The sequence below is a fragment of the Balaenoptera acutorostrata genome, chromosome 16, assembly GCF_949987535.1.
Source record: "Balaenoptera acutorostrata chromosome 16, mBalAcu1.1, whole genome shotgun sequence".
NCBI lineage: Eukaryota > Metazoa > Chordata > Mammalia > Artiodactyla > Balaenopteridae > Balaenoptera > Balaenoptera acutorostrata.
The window spans coordinates 9,811,905-9,832,234 of NC_080079.1; the positions used below are offsets into that span (position 1 = coordinate 9,811,905).

General features: G+C 48.8%; 1 protein-coding gene across 13 annotated transcripts in view; it reads right to left on the reverse strand.

The window, feature by feature from the left end:
- TACC2 (transforming acidic coiled-coil containing protein 2) overlaps nucleotides 1-20,330 on the reverse strand; it is a 209,174-nt gene that overhangs the window by 116,075 nt on the left and 72,769 nt on the right. For 11 of the 13 annotated variants that reach the window (XM_057531486.1, XM_057531484.1, XM_057531483.1 and 8 more), the window contains one exon: nucleotides 19,012-19,062. The exons of the other annotated variants lie outside the window; for them this stretch is intronic. In XM_057531486.1, coding sequence (XP_057387469.1) covers nucleotides 19,012-19,062 — 51 coding nt within the window. The remainder of the gene's footprint in view (nucleotides 1-19,011; nucleotides 19,063-20,330) is intronic. 13 annotated transcript variants of the gene reach the window in all.

Genomic DNA, 20,330 nt, shown 5'->3' on the forward strand with positions numbered 1-20,330 from the left:
AAACCGAACATTCTAAGAGGTAACTCACTCCACAATTCCCAACCAAATCATTCCTCTGAGTTCCATCAACTGTCCAAATGGACCCCCTAAAACCACTAGTGAAGACTAACTTTGAAATATATAAGTGAATCTGGATGGATGAAAACCACAGATGAAACCCAGCCTCAGGACAAGGCCCCAGACAAAGTCATTTCTAAATACAATGGAAACAGTTTTTGAAATGTGGCCTCAATAGAGAATCCTAGAGAAATAAGAAGTTCTCCACCTAATAACAGAGCTGAACCTTCCTCTGGCATAAAACAGATAGGAAATGGCACTAGGACCCCTGCTTTTCCATGTACTGTGATAGAAAAGGCTTGGAACAGACATGTGTACACATGCACGCACACATATGAAGACGTGCGCACGCGCACACACACTCCGGCACCAGCCAAACACCCTGGCTACCCTTCCCTCGGCTCAGCTTCTATTTCCATCCCCCCCAGTCCACCTTGGAGACACATTTTTCTCACAATGTCTATTTCACTTGTATCTCAACCCACTCCCACATCTTCCTGTCCTAGCATTTGACGGAGGCAAAAGGTAACAACAATAATAATATCACGCTGATGACGATGCCATTTAAGAAAAGACAAGCACCGAGGAGGACAACACACGTTGCAGGAACACCATGCAACAGCTTGCTGCAGAAAGCGCTCTGAGGCCGTGCAGTGAATCACTACTTTTGAAGTCGCATTTCCAGGACGACCGAAGGCAGGGGAAGACACGGCCCCGAGGCCGCTGGGGCCAAGGACGCCAAGGGGGGAAAAGAAAAAAAAAAAAAAAAAAAAAAAAAAAATCAAGGGCTGGTCACGTGGTGCGCCCGAGCCCTGAAGTGCACTAGCCCCGCTGACGTAACTATTCGAGAATTTAAAAGTCCCAAAGTCGGAAGAAGTCCAGTGCAGAGTTTTAGGGCTAATCCACGCGCCGCTGTGGCCCGCCGGGGGAGCCCCCGCGCTACCGGGTGGGACCACACCAGCCCGCAAGGACCCCAGCGGGGATGGCGCGGAGCCGGGAGGCGGGCGGGGACCCGGGCCACCGGCACGAACCCCAACCGCGGGCGGGGACCTCCACCGTGGGCGGGATCCCAGCCTCGGGCATGCGCCCCGACCTCGGGCGCGGATCCCGACCCGCCTCACCCGGCGGAACGAGCTTCCCGGGCAGAAGCCGCGGGCCCCGCCGGCTCCCCCGCAGACACACTCCTCTGCCAGCAAGTGACACACATGTGTGTTCAGCCACTTTCCTCCCCTTAGCCAGTCCCCGTTGGGGAAAGATGAAATGAGCTTCGGCTACTTCTAGCACGTCTTTGTCTGGCGGCCAAGGTTCTGGGGACGCGGGTCTCCTCCCCGACTCCGGGCGCTCGCCCTCCCGCCCGCCCTTGGCCGCGGCGCACTTACCAGTCGGGGGCGACCGCTGATGGCCCGCACGGAGCCGCCTTCCTTCGGGGACGCAACTGCCCAGGAGCCCCCGAGAGGCTGAGGTTTCCGAGCCCGGCGGCGGCGCGGCGCGCGGAGTCTCCACGGCCCGGCCCGGCCGAGAACGCAAACTTTCCCGGGGCAGCGGCGCGGGGCGGGCGCGGGGCGGCGCGGCTCCCCGAAGGGCTCGGGCAAAGTTGCAGCACAAAAGGCCAATGAGTGGGAGAGCGGCGGCGGCCGGGCCAGGCTCCTCCCCCAGCTCTCGGCGCTCCCGGCCGGCCAGCGCGCAGCCAGCTGCTCGCGCAGGGCGCCCGCCGCGCTCTCCTCCCGGGCCAGGAATGCGCGGGGGCCGGTCGCGGCGCGCCCAGGCCACCGAGGGGCCCACGCGGCGGCGCGCCCACTCGCCCCGCGGCCGCCGAGCGCGCAGGGGACAGAGAGACAGTCGAACGGACGGACGCGCGGCCCGGCCGCTGCTCGCGAATGCGCTGCAGACTTCCTCCAGGAGTCTCTGAGTCATGACAACTTGCTACAGCTCTTAGTTTTTCCACGGCGCTTTCCACTACTCATGGCAACGCGGGGAAGGCACCGGCGTGTGAACCACTGAGAAGGCCAACTACAGGCCGGTGACCCAACTCTGCGGTCCACGCGCGCTTCCTCCGCCTCCGCCGAGCCCGGGGCGGGGTGGGGTGTGGAGGCGGAGGGGAGGAGGGGAATGCCGGCCCGCTGGCCTCCGGAGCCTCAGAAAGAAGCTGGGGATGATGTGGTGGCTCGCTGGTTCCGGAAGCCAAATTCTGGCCCTTCTTTCTTCACCTGCCTAGTCCTAACGCTGCTTAACCACGGAGCCCTAGAGCGCACTGCGCTCTACAGTTTGCAAAACCTGTTGCTGTGCCTTCTCCTGGGCTGATGGGCCCTCTAAAATGGGCAGAGGCTAAATCCAAACCCCTTCCCGCGGCCGTGTTTCCGGGGAGCATGTGTGTTCCTATTTGTGAGTTGCGGATTTCGTTTTTTTGTTTGTTTTTGTTTTTCCTCATAGGACCCCAGATCAACTCCTTCGCTAAGATAGACCTCACCCCCAGAGTGGCGCTTACCTGCCCGCACCAGTGAAACGTATCACCTTTTCTCTGGAAATTTCTGCGTCTAGGCCCCAGTGGAGAAGAGCCTGTGGCTATACGTGGGCGCCAGGCTTCCTATTTTAAGTTTAGTGTCAAGAAAGCATTGCTATGTTTTATATCCTCTGGGACCAAAGGGTAAGAGACTCACAAATGACTCAAGGCTTCATTTCCTCCTCTTAAAGAAACAGATGCCCGAGGCTCGATGTCCCCAAACGGGAATTCTCTGTAGAATAAAGAAGTAGACTTTTATTGCCTTCCACTAAAATACTGTCTTTTTAAAAACACCGTGCTTCTAAGAACCACATTTCTGACGGAAATTTAAATAGATTCCTTCTTCACATGCTTATCATGGGCTCAGTGGTGTAGTATTAAAGTGCCTATTTCACTAATGTGATAACTGACACTCAACATCGGCTCATTTGTTCAAATGTATACCATCAGCTGTTCGTGACATGAGGATTGGAATGCCCAGTCTTCTGTGCCCTTGTGCCCTGATCCCAGGTCATACCCACTTACGGTAAAAAAAAAAACATGCTCCACTCACCACCTCCTAAGCTTGAGCATTCCAGTTAGGCAAAGAGCTAACATGATTTTGAGATAACATGCCTTTCAAGTGAAATAGCCCCTCCCCAGTTGCCGGAGGCATATCCTTCATGACACAGGAAGGTACCACTATGCTTTGAAACCTACTGGTGTGGCCAGAATGATGCCCTCCTCAAGGATGTCCACAAAGATGTCCGTGAGTATATTAATTTATAGGGCAAAGGGGAATTAAGGTTGCTAATCATCTGACCATAAAATAGGGAGATTATCCTGGATTATCCTGGTGGGCCCAATATAATCGCAAGGGTCCTTATAAGTGGAAGAGGGAGGAAGAAGAGAGAGAAAAAAAGAACTGATAGTGGAAGCAGAGTCAGAGAGAGATTTGAAGACGCTGTGTTGCTGTCTTTGAAGATGGAGGATGGGCACCACAAGACAATAAATGTGGGCAGCCTCTAGAAGCTGGAAAAGCAAGGAGATAGGTTTTTCCCTAGGGCTTCCAGAAAGGAACACAGCCCTACTGATTTTAGCCCACTGAGACCGATGTGAGATGTTTTACCTACAGAACTGTAAGAAAATAAATTTGTATTGTCTTAAGCCATGAATTTTGTGGCCATTTATCATAGCAGCAATAGGAAACTAATGCAGTAGGTATCTGGTTACTACTGTGATTTAATCTCCTCCTTGAAGAATTTTATGAAAGTATCCAGAGTCTAAGACCATTCATTGCAGGAGAAACACTCTGGCTGAGAAAGACCTGACCCCAGCACCTCTCCAAGGTATCACCAAGATCAGAACAGTGCAATGATGTTCAGTAGCTAGCATTCGGACAGAGCCGTGGTCCAGTGTAGGACACACTCATTGGAAGATGAAATAAAGGGCTCTCAACATCACGAGGGATTGATATTTAAATCCTGACATCTGACAAAGATACGTCCATACCAGAAAGTCTCAGCCAACCCACACAGCCCTGGTCCTAGCAACAGCCAGAAAAGTTGCCCTGATAATAAACTTGAAGCAATAGTAAATGTGCATTGCCTGTCTCCTCCTGCTCCAGGTCAAGGGTAACAACACGACACAGCAGGCCCTCCACATCTGCGCCTTCTGCATCTGCAGATTCAACCAACTGCGGATCGAAAATATTCAGGAAAAAAATTCCAGAAAGTCCCCAAAAGCAGAACTTAAATTTTGCTATGCACAGGCGACTATTTACATAACATTTATGTTGTATTCGGTATTATAAGTAATCTAGAGATAATTTAAAATATATGGGAGAATGTGTGTAGGTTATATGCAAATACTACACCATTTCATATAAGGGACTTGAGCATCCTCGGATTTGCGTATCCACGGGGGTCCTGGAATCATTCTCCAGGTATACAGAGGCATGACTGCACTGGTACAGAGTAGGACAGACACGTGCTTATGCCCTTTGTCTTGGGATACCTGGACTCTATAGAAAAAGACTGAATCACAGGCAGCATGGATGTGCCTTAGTAATTACATCCATGACGGAATCTTTACATCCTAAGGATTTCTTGGTTCTGAGTACAAGGTCAAGGCCCCTGCAGAAATGTGGTCAGTGTTTTCAGCAATGCCCCAGTGCAATAGCTGTTAAACGATCTTCTCCAGAGTCCTAGGTTTCTGGAGTTCTCTTAAAGGCTACTTGGGAGGCCCCTGTAACCAGAGCTATTTCACTTAAATCTGTCATATCTTTGGGTTCCACAAGAGATTTTGTGCACGAAAAGGTTCATTTGGAGGGAAAGGGAGAAAAAGAAAACATGAATACACTGCTTTATAGAAAAGAACTTGTGCTGTTGGAATCCTGGAATCCAATCTGAGACCCAGAGAAGGAGATTGACACACCCAAGGTCAAAGGCTACATAGTGACAGAGCAGGTATCAGGAAGGGAGATTTTTTTTAAACTTATGTAAAGAGAACAGTATAATGAACTCTATTATATCAAACAGTTTCAATATTATCAAATCATGGCTAACTCTGTTGTATTCACATGCTCACTTCTCCCTTGTTACTCAGATTATTTTAAACCAAATCCCAGATATCATCACTGTATCAGTTAATATTCCTGTTTGAATCTCCAAAAGGCAAGGACTGGGAAGGGAATTTTGAAGGCTGACTCTGTATTCTCCTCGCTCCCTCAGCCTCCCCTCAAGAAGATCAGCACAGCTGAAGGATGATCTACAACCTGTAAATATTAATAGGTGACAACCACAAACACCGGTGACCCATGGGTCTAAAACCTAGTGCATTTCAGACTCCCTGGGTTATTTTTAAAATGTTCCCAGCGATTCTGATTCAGGAAGTCAGGAAGGGGCTGAGGAATGTGCATTTTTTTTTTTTTATAATTTTTTTTTTAATTCACGTTCTTTGATTTATTTATTATTTATTTATTTATTTATTTATGGCTGTGTTGGGTCTTCGTTTCTGTGCGAGGGCTTTCTCTAGTTGTGGCAAGCGGGGGCCACTCTTCATCGCGGTGCGCGGGCCTCTCACTATCGCGGCCTCTCTTCTTGCGGAGCACAGGCTCCAGACGCGCAGGCTCAGTAATTGTGGCTCATGGGCCCAGTTGCTCCGCGGCATGTGGGATCTTCCCAGACCAGGGCTCGAACCCGTGTCCCCTGCATTGGCAGGCAGATTCTCAACCACTGCGCCACCAGGGAAGCCCGAGGAATGTGCATTTTAGCAAGCATATTCTGGATAATTCTGGTGGAGATACTTTCCAAACCACACTGGGAGAAACTCTGAATCTGAACTTTTGTGGCAGGAGTCATCGGTTGCCTCCAAAAGTGATGTTCCCTCTCCTGTTTACTTACTTACTTATGTTCAAATAATTAGGTTAGGTGTGGTCATGTGACACACCCTTGGCCCATGACACAGAAAGGAAAGTCAGTTGTATTTCTGGAGACATTCTTCTCACTCTTCAGAGGAGATGCAAGACTGCAAATCTTGTGTCTTCAGATGTCTTCCTGCCTCTCGACATTGTCATATGGGGCCTGATGCTTAGAGCCTCTGCAGCCAGTGTGAAACAATGAAGGGGGACGTTAACCAGCACGCTAAATTCAGGTAGAGAGGAAGATAAAAAGGGCTAATGAATTACTCAGCCTTGGAAGTGCCCTGCCTCTGGGTTTCCTGCCAGGAGAAATGATGGACCTAGTATTGTTGTTTTCTTGTATTGAGTTGTCTGTTACTTGCAACCAAAAGCATCGTGAAAAGGCTGTCAACTGTGATGTTGAGAAGCACTCATTTGGTCCATACTAGACCTAAGGCTACAGAAGGAAAGCATGTAAAACCACAAAGCAAATCAAAGATTCTTTGCCAGTAGAGTCTTCTGGAAAACAAAAGGCAAATCAGTGCTTAGGAAACACCCCCAGCTCTGTCCACCGAGTACTGCTGTGCTCTGTGTTTGCAGTTTCCTTTACACTCTGTTGTAGCAATGATATTTTGCTTTGGCTGAGAAGTGACAAGCCACATGAAAATGGGAAGCCAAACTAGAAACCCGTGTCCAAATTTGCCTGATACATAAATAACCATGAACTAATCAAATATTCACTGAGCACTATTCCAAGTGCCCATGCAGGTGTAAAAGTGCATAAGACGGGACCCTGCCTGGGCAGACAGACTCATGCTGGAGGGGCAAGAAGCAGGAGTATGGGACCAAGAACCCCAGCAGACACCAGGTGCTGTCGGCCTTCAGAGCGGGAAGAACCGAGGGTGCAGCATGTGTATTAGGAGAAGTTATTCAGGAGACTGAAAGGAACCTTCATTCTATCCAATTCTGTTCATTCTAACTATTTGACTTGCTTCTGCCCCACTAGACCATGGGCACCTCCCTGGACTGCCAATGCCATAACTTCATACATGAAGAAACCTGGGAAACAAGGCCAGAGACTGGAAACATGCAAGGCTGGCTGGTTAGCTGGTAGGGAGTATGTGATGCTGAAGGACAGAGGTCCAACTCTCCCTAAACAAAGAACACACTAGCTCCCTGCTGGAAGTGTGAGTCTACATGGAAGTTCACGTATCTGCCTTGTTTATGGGCACCCAAATGGAAGGTTGGTTACAGCACATTGTCTTCAGAGAATCCTAGGGCGTCCGCTCAGGACACCCATATGTGGCCAGACAGCACAAACTCTCCTGGACTCAAGAGGTTTCATTCAGTCTTTCAAAATCACGTATTGAGTATATACTGCATTCCTGGCCCTGTGCAATGTCAGATGCCTCGTGGTCCCTTGCCCACTTCTACAGATGGTTCATGGAGTGGCTACCACATGACAGAAACATAAAAGCAATATTTAAATCAGCCTTGGAAGAGGCATGGGGAGATTTTCCAGAAGAGGGAATACTTAAGCTGACTTTTATAGGGTAAGGAGATGTTACCATAGTAAGGTTTCTCATATGAGGGTATTTTAAACAGTTATACATTTGAAGCATATGAGGAAAAAGTTCTAATTAGCACATCAAACCTGTAACTTCACAGACATTACCTAAAACAAAAGTAAAGTAATATATTGAAATAAAAATGAATCGATGTAAAAAAAATAATAAGTAGATAATAATACGGTTGTATACAGATATGGTAAAACTCTTGAAAGTGGTTACAGGGGTGGTACACATTGATGAAACACTGAGCCAAAAAAAGAAGGGAAATGGACTTGGAGAAGAGAAATAGAATGTTCTGGGTAGTGGGAATGAAATCTCTTCTTGAGTATAACCAGTAACTTGTTGTGATAAGGAAGCATACGACTAAGCCATTCAACAAGTATTTCTTGGGCACCTACAATGTGTTAGCTACTTCCAGGTGCTGGGAGATAGGGGTGAACAGAAGAGATAAAATATCTGCCCTCGTGGAGAATACTTTCTAGATAAGTATTAACGGCCACCTACATTAATTACCCAATGAGAGGCGAAGACAATTAGGGCTGTGAGCTGTTTTAACTCTTTCATGCTCGTGTGCTGCCTCTTGAACCAGACTGTCAGCTCAAGGGCAGGACAGCAAGCCTTCCCCGTGCCCACCTGGCCGCTGTGCTGACTCTCAGACCAGTGCTCATGGCTCTCCTGGCAGGAGTCTCCTCCTCTGGGGCCCGCCTTCCCCAGCCCTCCCTACCTCCCTGTTCCCTGAAGCCCTTCTTCTCCAGTGTGGCGGTGTCTCAGGGCTTCACCCAACCACCAGAAACCCAAGCCGATAGGGCATTTTTGCCTAGGAGATTATCCTGTCATCTGCCAGCTATGAAGGGTGACGAAATACCATCCTGCACTCTGCTGTCCCCACTTAATCATCAGATCAGGAAAACCAAAAAGGCAATTAAAAAACTTTTTTAAATGACCACTCTAATATTAGCTAACATTTGTGAGCATTTGCTACAGAGCCAGCACTCTGATAAGTGGCTTCCATCCCTCCTCCGACTTAATCCTCACAGGAGCCTATGCGGTGGGCACTGCTGTTGTCCTCAGCAGACAAGGGAGAAAACAGACTTGGAGTGGTGAAGCCCCTTACCCAGGGTCCCACCAACCAAGCAAAGGCAGGTGCACACACAGGCTGCGTGTCTACGAACCCAAACTCCTAACCAGTCCACAGTGACAAAGGGCTAACTTCAGGTTATTTTTATATACTCTGAATACGTCAGCAGAGGAATATGCCATGAGGAACCCAGGACCAGTGGCCGCCTCTAGCATGTGAGTTCAGCTCTCACACTAATGAGATCCACTTTGCTAGTGACTTCTGGGGAATTTTTTTTTTTTTTTTTAGAAGGAATCACCGCTTTGGGCTTCTGAGCTAAGCTCTCACATTCCATGAACGGCTGTCCAAGCAGGGAGGTACGTTCCTGAATTGCAACCCAGCAAAACGTAGCTGTAAGGGCAAAGAAAAATACTGGTAGGCGGGGTTCAGGCCTTCAAAGAATTCGGCCATTGCCTCCACCCACGCTAAGATGAAATGTCAGCCTGAACCCAAAATATACGCAGAAAATGCGTGGGGGCAGTTCCACGTGACTTCTGAACCTCATCCAGGATTTCTAGCCGTGGCCTTGGAATTTTCCTTGAGTGCACACAAAGCCTACTTCACACAAGGGCCCACATCGCTTGAACGTGTACTCGGCTGAACCTGTATTTGAACTTGACCTAGTCCTAATTTTAAGTAAGTCTGACTAAATACAAAGCAAGCTCCGCTGCTGTACCCTCTTCCTGAACAGAAAAACAATGTTCTCTAGGAGTCAGAGTCAGAGGTCTGTGTCCCATCTGACACGATGGTGGAAAATAAAGTACTTGATGAAACAACCACAGTCTAACAGGCTCCCAGGTGATGCCAAGGCTGCTGGTATAAAGAACCACACATTGAGTAGCACAGCCCTAGAGCAGTGGCTCTCCAGGGGCAGTTTTGCCCACCAAGGGACATTTGGCAGTACCTGGGGGCATTTTTGATTGTCATGACTTGGGGGGTGCTACTGGCATCCACCCTACTATGTGCAGGACAGCCGTCCCCAACAATTACCCAGCCCAAAATGTCAATAGTGTTGAGGATCGGAAACCCTGCCTAGAGCACCTAGCTTGATCTTTATGTAGGAGGCCCTCAGTTTGAGTGAATGAATGAATGAATGAATGTACGATTTACAACTACAATGATTTTGTTATTGTGTTACTGAACTAACCTGGCCAGTAGATTTGTATTTCTCTTTTGAGGGAAGCACCAAACAGACACACCCTCTATCCGCTGGACAACACACAATCAATCTACAAACATTTGTTGAGGACCTACTATGTGCAGCCCATTGTGCTAAAGACTAGGACCAGCGCAGACCCTGCCGTCAGAGGCCTCACCCTCAAACGGAGACAGACATATTTTGGGTGCTTGCCTGTGCCAGCCCCGAGCTAGCCCTTCCCTCACACTATCACACAGTCCTCCGGAGGTAGGTGCTGACTTCATACACGCTTTACAGATGAGGAAACTGAGGCCTCAGGCAAGTAAGTAACTGCACTGATGTCCTAGAGTGAATAAGTGACAGATCTGAACCCAGATCTGTCCAGCTGAAAACACCCAACCTCTTCTGCAAAGTGTGAAATCCTATACGAACTATAATACATTTACTTCTGTCTTAAAATTGTGGTCAGGTAACAGAAAGAACTCTCAATTCTTGGGCAGAGCCGGGGGCGGGGGTACTCCTGGGGAGTTGGAGGGTTGAGAAGGCTTCACAAGCACTACATTTGCCTGAGCCTCTATGGTCTCATGAACAAGAGTGCATTTCCCCAGAGGGCAGAGAAGTAGGGGGAGCGGCAAGGCAGGCAGAGGGGTCGCCCAAGGACAAGGGTGTCTGAGTCTGGCCAGCATCTCTCAGCCATGCTGGAGTTCCTGCCGCTAATGTCTTTAAAGTCTGGGCCTGCCTCTGCGTTTACACATTTCTCCAGTTCTTATACCAGAGGAAAAGGAATTTAGAAGAGAAGACATAAAATGCCCTTCATTAGACTTGTGAGCCAGTGGCTTTTCAGGACTCCCAGGAAGAAGCAGGAAAGTGTAACACTGTCCCATTTGGGTCAGTTATAGTTTCCGAGTGCAAAATGCAAAGGGGGTTTCTGAAAAGCAAAAATGCCGCCGCTCCCGGGTGGGGCCATTTCTACAAAATAATTTCTCTCCACCGAAGATCAAATATGAACCACAGAAGAGGTACAAACAGCGACTCAACAGGGAGCCTGGTGGTTTTTTTTTTTTTTTTTTTTTGGTCTTTTTTTTTTTTTTTTTTAATTAATTAATTTATTTATGGCTGTGTTGGGTCTTCGTTTCTGTGCGAGGGCTTTCTCTAGTTGTGGCAAGCGGGGGCCACTCTTCATCGCGGTGCGCGGGCCTCTCACTATCGTGGCCTCTCTTGTTGCGGAGCACAGGCTCCAGACGCGCAGGCTCAGTAGTTGTGGCTCACGGGCCTAGTCGCTCCATGGCATGTGGGATCTTCCCAGACCAGGGCTCGAACCCGTGTCCCCTGCATTGGCAGGCAGATTCTCAACCACTGCGCCACCAGGGAAGCCCAGCCTGGTGGTTTTTAACATAAGCTTCCCATCTTCGTGCAAAAGCAAAACTAGACCCTGCAGTGTTCATCAAGAGTGTTTTAATCTCTCAAGGATTCATGGCCCAACTGTTTGTAAAGAAACCTGAAACGGACTGCAGTATCGTCTGAGAGTTTCCTCAGCAAACTGCTCACATCAACACACTGGGCTAGAAGGAGGTGAACTCAAGTTTCAGCAGAACTTTCTCCTGAGTTAACTCTAATCAGACTTCCCTCCCCACCAGTATCTGCTCACTCCCCAAATCCTGGTGAATTAGAGAATCTGCAAGCTCTTGTCCAACCAGCTCCTCATAATGGTTTTCCTGCAATCCTACTGCAAATGCTACTGGCCACAATCAAAGGAAAGCCAGGGTCAGCAGAGCGCAGAGGCTGCAGTTTAACTCATTTCGCAGAATAGCTGGAGGAAGCCTGCATACGCGGCTTTCTTGGATACAACGCAAGGACAAGATTACTTTAGACCACTACCGCCACCTCCAGAAAACGACCTATAACGTCAGTTCATACCAGGCCCACCTGGGGTGCTTGCTGTGTACAGGAAAGGTGATGCCTGCTCACTAGAATGGCCGTGGGTTTGTTGGAAAGAGCACTGGTCTCGAGGCCAGAAGAACTGCATTCAATACGAGTCAAACCAGTGGCCCCCTGACAAGCTGTGTGGCCTTAAGGAAGTCACACACCCTCTCGAGGTCTCAAGTTTCTCACCTGTAAAATGAGGAGCCTGAAGATCCTTCTGGTTCAGTTATTTCAGGACTACGAGTGCCTGAGCCAGACGTGGGTGGTACCTGTCTCAAAGGGTGAGCTTCCCTGCTACCAGGCCTCAGCAGCCAGGGACTCTGCCCCAGACATCCTTCAAAGGTGGCCCTGAAAGGCAGTCTGGCCTAAACTGAGACCTCAAGCCCAAGCTTGGCACTCTCCCCTCATCCAAATCCTCACTTTCTGACAACTCTGGCCACGCCCATTTAAATACCAGCCGCTTGGTCACCTGCCAGGAGGGGGTCTCCTTCACCAGCTATTGTGCTACAGCATCTGCAAATCAGGCAGCCAGACAATGTTCATCCCTGCCCCTTCCTCTAGGAGTTTGGGATGGGCTAGCAGCTCAAAACGTCTTACTAAATAGTCGGGCAGTTTGACCCATAAGACACACTCAGAGCTTGCGTTCCGCTGGTGCAGCCTCGGCTGGGCTCACCCACACAGGCGCTCCATCCCTGCCACAAATGTTAGGTTTCAGCCTCTTTGCAGCCATTCTTGGCAAGAGGTTAACCACAAAGCCCTAGCTTCCCCAAGGGAGATAAGGCATTCCCCATGTGTGCCTGATGGCTTGACCTTGCATCAAATACACTGTTGCAACACTGAGGGCCACCCCAGTGGGGAGGCTGTCAGCCAGAGTTCGAGAGGTAGCTTTAATGGGTAATGACACCTTCCAAAGAATCCAGGGGAGATGCAAATGAACTTCAGCAAATTTCAACGAGTCCTTGTGTCAAAGCACAAATGTTTACCAGTAACCTGCCTGAATAATAGCATTATTATCATTCAAATAATGATAGTAGTAAAAACAGTAGTAATAACAAAAATTACCCTGATGTTTACGTCCTCACTGCATGCCAGGCAGGCACTCAGCTAAGCTTTTAACACACATTATTTTTATGTAATCTCCCTAATATCTGTCTGTAGTGGATCCTAGCATTATACACATTTTACAGGTGAGGAAACTGAGGCTTAGAGTAGCTAAGGAATTTGATCGAGGTTGGAGAGTCTAATGGCAGATCCAGAAGTTAGACCTGGCCATCTGCCTCTGGAAAACCACCTGACCTGGTTTTCCAGGACAGAAAGCCTCCAACAGATAGCGAGTTGAGATGAATTATTCAGCAAAGGCTCACGGAGCGCCCACTGTGTACCATGCAGAGTATCGGGTGCTGGGTAACCAAGAGCCGCATCTGCAAGTCTAACCTTCTCAAAGAAACAAGATCGTGACTTCTTCTCTTGGCCAGAGGCCGAGACCCACTTTCTATAGAGGTGACCATCACCATGTGTCCCACCAAACATTTCTAGACGGAGAATTCAGGCTCATGACACCCACCTCCTGATCCAGCGTCAGAGGACACTGAGGCCCAGGGAGGGGAGGGAAGTGCGGTCCCTTGGCAAAGGCATGAAGGCACACAGTGAGTGCCAGGAGCCGGTGAATGACCTGATCCCTCTGGAGGGAGGGTGCTGGGCACCGGGCTGGGAGCCAGCAAACCACATGCCGTCACTCCCCCGCAGTGCCTGCCCACCGACCACCCACCTGCCGATTCACCCCAACCCTCTGTCCAAGGGAGGAGGAGTGTCCAGTGTCCTAGCTCCTCCCTAAGGGCGCAGACCTTGGCTTGCCTTCTAAGCACCTGGCCTGGGTGCACATTTGCTGGGGGACTGAGCCGGCTGTGGGGATGGAGCTGTCTTCAGGAGTCCCCACAGCTCAGGGACCTTGTCTACAGCTCTGTCGTCACAGCTCCTGGCCGTGGAAAGCTGGCTTTGCAGGGTACTCTGTATCTTGCCTCCTCTAATCACCTTTAACCTTCCTTTAAGCCCCAGGAGACATCATTGGCCCATTTATCCGTGAAGAAGCTGAGGCTTGGAGAAGTGACCCAATCACCCAACAAGGCCCGAGAGCGGGGGACCAGGATTTGGACTCCAGGACCTGACGCTCCCCTCCCTCCAGCCTGATTTCACCCTCAGCCTCACGTCTGGTGCCTCGTCCCCCCGCCCTCCGTGCCCATGTCTCGGGGCCCCGCTTCCCTCCACCTACGGGTGTTCCTGCCCTGAGGACTCAGTGCTGACCGTGTCCAGTGCACACTGCGGTCCTCTCTCTGCGCACCCCGCCCACTCCCAGGGCACAGGTGTACCCCTCCCCTGAGGTTTTTCTTCCCAGACACCCTCTGACCACCTTACAAAAGGAAAAGGCATTAAAAGTCTCAGTAATCAGACCCGTTACAGTGCCTTCCCTGGAAACAGAGAAACGCTTGCGTGATCTACCTCTGAATCAGCAGGCTGCTAAAATATTTAACACCTGACGACTTAACATGCTTGAGAAGAAAGGGGAGGCCGAGATGCAGTTAGCTGGGGCCTCTGACCTTGCACACCCCACGGTAAGCTTCTTTCCAACCCTGCCAGTTTCTTGGGACAAGATCGGTACAGAGATGGCAATTGGCAAACACTTCTCTGCTGTGGACCCACGTCAGCTCCCTCCCAGCCTGGATGGGCACCCTTGCAGGTGTGGCCAGTGGGGATGGGTAGGCACAGAGAGTTCTAGATTAAGTGTTTGGAGCCAATTGACTGGGTTACCCGGGCCTCCTTACCAGGCCTGGGCGTGAGGTTGCACTGGCTAAGCCAAGGCCTCCGGTTGGCCCGATGGTGAACATCCTTGGTTCAGGTGCCAGAGAGACGCCTCCTGCTGATCCGTGTTGCCAGGCACTTGTGCCACGAATACAGCCCAGTCTCCACTCCGGAGGCACAGCTGCCTGACTTTCCCACTGGCAGAGCCAAGGGGTGGCAAGGAGGAACCCAGCGCTCACTGAGGCATCTGAGTCCTGCAAGGGCTTCACACAGAACCTCTCGGAATCCATGCTGCTGATGGGGATGGTTCATCTCTTATGTACACGTGAAGGAACTATGTCTTCAGGTGGGGCTGTCCCATGCAAAGCCCACTACCCCACGTGGCTATTTCAATTTGTTTTAATTAATCAAAGTTAAATAAAATTCACAATTCAGTTCCTCCCTAACCCTGAAACCACATCACCCTGAAACCGGCCCCAGATTTTCAAGTGGCCTCATTTCAGGTGTGTAGTCGCCACACGTGGCTAGTGGCTGCCGTACTGGATAGCGGAGATATAGAACATTTCCATCATCGTAGAAAGCTCCAGTGGACAGAATGTCTTAGAGAATAACCTCCCCAAGATTCCTTCTGGCTAATAAGTTACTGATCAGGGATCCAAACATGGAGTTGATTGTCTGAAGAACTCTCCAGAATAGAGGTTCCAGCCCCAGCCCTAACTCTCATTAAACCACTGGCCTTGAGCAAGCCATGTCACCTGTCCGGGCCTCCTCTTCCTCCTTCGCACAAGGGGCACACAAGTGGTACCTATTAAGGGTTGAGGTGAGGCGGAAATAAGATGCTAGATGTGGAAGTACTTTGGCCCAGAAGGAGGAATAAGTGAAAGGGAACTTACACTGAGTACTTATTTTGTGTTGGGCACTCTAAATAAAGTGGCTCGTTTAATCCTAGGTATTATATACCCCCACTTTACAGGTGAGTAAACAGTTTCATCAAAGGTGATGCCCCCAAGGTCACAGAACTAGAACTCGGTCTGGAACTTATCTGTAGACCTCCAGGCCTATGCTGGTCTCACACAATACAACTCAATTCTACAGTCTTCTCTCTAAAGCCTAGAAGCAGGTTTGGGGCGGTGTTGCTGGGAAGAATGGCCCCATGCCCTGGGGTAGGTCCTCGGTTCAGCTCAGGCATCAAGGGGAAGCATATCGTCAGGGGTCAGAATCTGATTCTAGTTCTGCTGTCACGTAGCTCCCTCATCCCGTCCCTATTCTGAGCCTCGACAAGAATGTGCCCAAGTTTCCTTTCGGATATCCAGCTGGAGTCTAAAATACCCATTTCTCAGTCACACCTACTGAAACAAACCTGCATCCTGGTCTAAAACAGTGGCGGTAATGAGAGGTTCCAGGAAGAGAAGCGGATGAGTTTGGACACATTCATTTGGAAAATCACCACCTTGCCCTGAAACTGGCCTGGGATTCTTAAGTGGCTCTTCCTGCATCAGAGCCAGATGTGGTACAGCAGAGGCTTCGGGGCTGAGGGGCTCAGAAACCCAGAAGGGGGCTTCCCTGGTGGCACAGTGGTTGAGAATCTGCCTGCCAATTCAGGGGACACGGGTTCGAGCCCTGGTCTGGGAAGATCCCACATGCCGCGGAGCAACTAGCCCCGTGAGCCACAACTACTGAGCCTGCGCGTCTGGAGCCTGTGCTCCGCAACAAGAGAGGCCGCGATAGTGAGAGGCCCGCGCACCGCGATGAAGAGTGGCCCCTGCTTGCCGCAACTAGAGAAAGCCCTCGCACAGAAACGAAGACCCAACACAGCCAAAAATAAATAAATAAATAAATAAAAATTAAAAAAAAAAAAAAAAAGAAACCCAGAAGGGCTAGACCAAAGTAGTGGCGTTCCCATCACAGGCACCTGGAGGGAGGGAACCAGCCCCTTGCCTTCAGGGCGGCTGCCACCTTTGGTGTGGGTGCCTCATAATCCAGCTTTCCAAAGTGACTTGGCATTATTCCCAAGGACAGATTCACCTCTAAAAAAATTTGTTTTAATTATGGAACGCAAAAGCTTCAGAACATAAAGCCTACATTTTTAAAGGTCCTTTGACTTTTACAATACGATGGTTCACAATGACTGAAGCTGTGGGTCATAATGTAAATCCATGTCATCTGTAGGGTCGTTAGTTCTGAGGTACTTTTGAACCATGTAACAAGCTCCTGTGAGCCGAACGGGGTTAGTAGAGCTCGCGTATGACAGAAGCAGAGGCGTAGACAGGCCAACCGGCTGGAAACAGACTCACGCAGCCTCACGTCTCCCCATTCCTGTGGGGTCTGTTATTATGTCATTTGGAGACCTTGGGTATTTTCTTTGTTTGCTTAATTCCCAGGATATTTTTGAATAAAGACGTTTAAAATGCTAATAGTGGTTACCATTTGTATTTTACACTTACCATATATCAGGCATTATACTAGGTGGCTTTGGAAACATTCCATTTTAATCTTAATGCCAGCCCTAACAGGGAAGTAATTTTTCCCATTTTATAGACATGGAAACAGGATTGAAAAGTTAAGCAGCTTCTCCAAGGCATCACACAGCCAGTAAGAGGTCTCTGGGATATAAACCCTCCATCTTACTCCATTGTCTCCCTTTTGGGAAGAAAATTGCTCCGAGGGAAAGAAGTGTCAGCACTGTAGCTCTGTAATAGCCCTGTCATAGCCCAATACTTCTCAAAAGGAAGTTTAAAATAATCCAAGCAATGTAATCTAAAATCAAACCCAGAAGGATGGGGGTGGGGACGGGGATCTGTCACCCTGGCTTTATCTGCTAAGAGACCTAGGCTTGGTAGCTTCTTTTCTTTTCCTTAATTTATACAGCTGTAGCCCTCCTCAAAACCTTATTCTGAAACTCAAAAACATGGTGTCACAGCTGGTAATTTTAGAAGGAGGAGGAGAGAGAAGGAAGAAACAGACCCAGTGGGAGGAAGGGCAGGAAGTCGCTCCAGCCCTGCCTTTAAGTCCAGCCGGGGCTTCCTGGACAAGATCCGGCTGCCCCTCGCTGCTTCTTCCTTCTACCCCTCAACTCCTCAACCCAACTGCCCTTCGTGGTTTAGCCTAGGTGTACGCAAAGACCCAAAGCACCTGGGAATAATTTAATTCTCTCAAATGCACTAGTAATTGCAAATGATACCTTTCCAACCATTTCCCCAAATGGAAAAAAAAGAGACCCCTTTAAATAAATATTCAGCAAAAACAAGCTTGGTGCTGTCCACGATGGATTCAGAACTACACATCTGACCATCAGTGGTGTGAAAGCAAAATGCCAAATTCTAGACTTTCCATCCACTGAAGACAGTCGTTGTGTATAGAAATCCACAGCCAAGCTGTCTGTCAACAGACTCCTGTTTCTTGGAGTTGGGTGTACATGTACCCCTTGGGTGGAGGTGAGCAAAGCCACAAGATACCCACAGCACATACACCAGCAGGGCCCATTTGACGTCAAAAGATGGGAAATTAAGCAGCAAAATATTTGTGCTCCCGGCATCTACCTGGATATGAGATTGGGTTATTAAACTATCCTGTCACCAAGACAGAAAAGAGACATTTCTTAGATATTGAATCTGATCTGTGGTATCAGCTCCATTCAAGTTAGCAGAATCTCAAAATTCAATAGATTCAACAGAAGCACATCACCTGATAACCAAGAGAGTAGAAAATATGGTTTTGACTTGCTTTGCTCTTCTCGTGGCAACTCAAAGCATTATTTTTATGTTGAAATACAATATGATATGGTACACAATAAGCAGATCGCTGTGGGCTACACAGTAGGGGGTAAGAAAGAGTTCGCTCTCTTCAGCCATGAAGACATTTTAGCAGACAAGGAAGTCAGCCCTGGAAGATAAAGATGGCCGGGCTGGAACCTCAACCTCAAGAAGACGAACAGTTACCACTCAGTTCACTGCAGGAGAAAAGCCCGTCCCACAGAACTGTAATAGGAAACCTAGCCCCTGCCAGGGGCTGGAATGCACTGGAATTGCATTTGATCAGTTATCTCAGCCCTCACTGCAACTCAGCAAGGCAAGTATAGTTGTGACCTCCCCATTCTACAGATGGGCAAACCGAGGTTAGGTATGTAACCTGTAAGGTGCACAGCTGGGTGTGAACCCAAACTTCACCACCACCCTAGCTCCTGGCAGTATCTGCCTCAGTGTGGCCACCCAACCTCCCCCAGACCGCTGCCAAAATTCACCTTCACGTGCAACACCTCCTGTTCCCAGGACGCACACCCCTGATCTTGGCCGGACTTTCTCTGAGGCCTGCCTGGGTCCACGGCACAGCTCCCTCCTGGTGAAAGGTCCACTGGGGCTACTGAGCCTACCCCCAAGGCACAGAAGCATTCCCTACGTTTGTGTTAAAGTAGGAATGAAGTTGCTGGGCTGAGAGATGAGGGTCACGGTGGGAAGGCTTGGCCTTCTGGATCATTCGATAGCTGTGAGAGCTCTGTGAGGAGTTGGGGTGTTCCAGAGGGCAGCTACTCACCATATGGAACTGCTGAGGGCTTGGAGTGTGGCCGGACCAAACTGAGATGCACTGTGGGTACAAAATACAGCCCAGCTTGCAAAGACTTCATAGGAAAGCAAGAATGTAGGATATCAAATTAATAATTTATATATTGATTGCATGTTGAAATGATAATATTTGTGTTATATTGGGTTACATAAAATGTAGTATTGCAATTAATTTTACCTGTTTCTGTTTAGTTTTGAATGTAGCTACTAGAAAAGTTAGGATTACATTTATGGCTTATGTTCTATTTCTTTTTTTCTTTTTAACATCTTTATTGGAGTATAATTGCTTTACAATGGTGTGTTAGTTTCTGCTGTATAACAAAGTGAATCAGCTATACATATACATATATCGCCATATCCCCTCCCTCTTGCGCCTCCCTCCCACCCTCCCTATCCCAACCCTCTAGGTGGTCACAAAGCACAGAGTTGATTTCCCTGTGCTATGTTATGTTCTATTTCTATTGGACAGAGCTGGTCTATACCTTCCAGAGACCTTTGACTGTCTACTAAGTATAAAGTGGAATCTGTTGGGGTCCATTTAGTCAGGTGCTGCTGCCCCTGTAATTCCCCTCGAGGGAGGGGAGACAGAGGTCACCCCACCTGGCAAGCTGGAGGGGAGGGTCCATTCAGAATTCTTTCTGGAAATCCTCAGCCAATGGGAGAGTGGCAGGCCTTTTTCCTAAGAGCCCAAAGCACAGGAAAGGTCAGCCCTTTTCCATCCTCATTTCCTTCAAGGACCAGGGCAAAGCAGGTTCTGGAGCCCAATGATCTAAATAGAAGTAGACCATGGGCCACAAATGCAAGCCCTGAATGCAAAAGCTACATAGGTAATTTTAAAAGGTTGATAGCCGCATTAGAAACAAGAAAAAAATGTGAAATTAATTTCAGTAACATATTCTAACCAAGTACATCCTAAATATTATCATTTTAACATACAACAATATAAAAATTATTAACGATGTATTTTGTATTCTTTTTTTTTTGGCCTCACTGCACGGCTTGTGGGATCCGAGTTCAAAGCGCAGAGTCCTGACAACTGGACCGCCAGGGAATTCCCTGTATTCTTTTCTTCACACTAAATCTTCAACCTCTGGGATGTGTTTTACCCTTACAGCACATCTCCATTCACATGTGACCAGTGGCTGCCAAATTGGACAGCACAACTCAAAAATCTAAAAGTCTACCACCTGACAAATCCTCCACCAGAGCAAAGTGCACAGAACACCCATTATAATGTAAATGTCCACTGCTCTGTAAACTGTGATAAGTCACACAACTTCAGCCACTAAG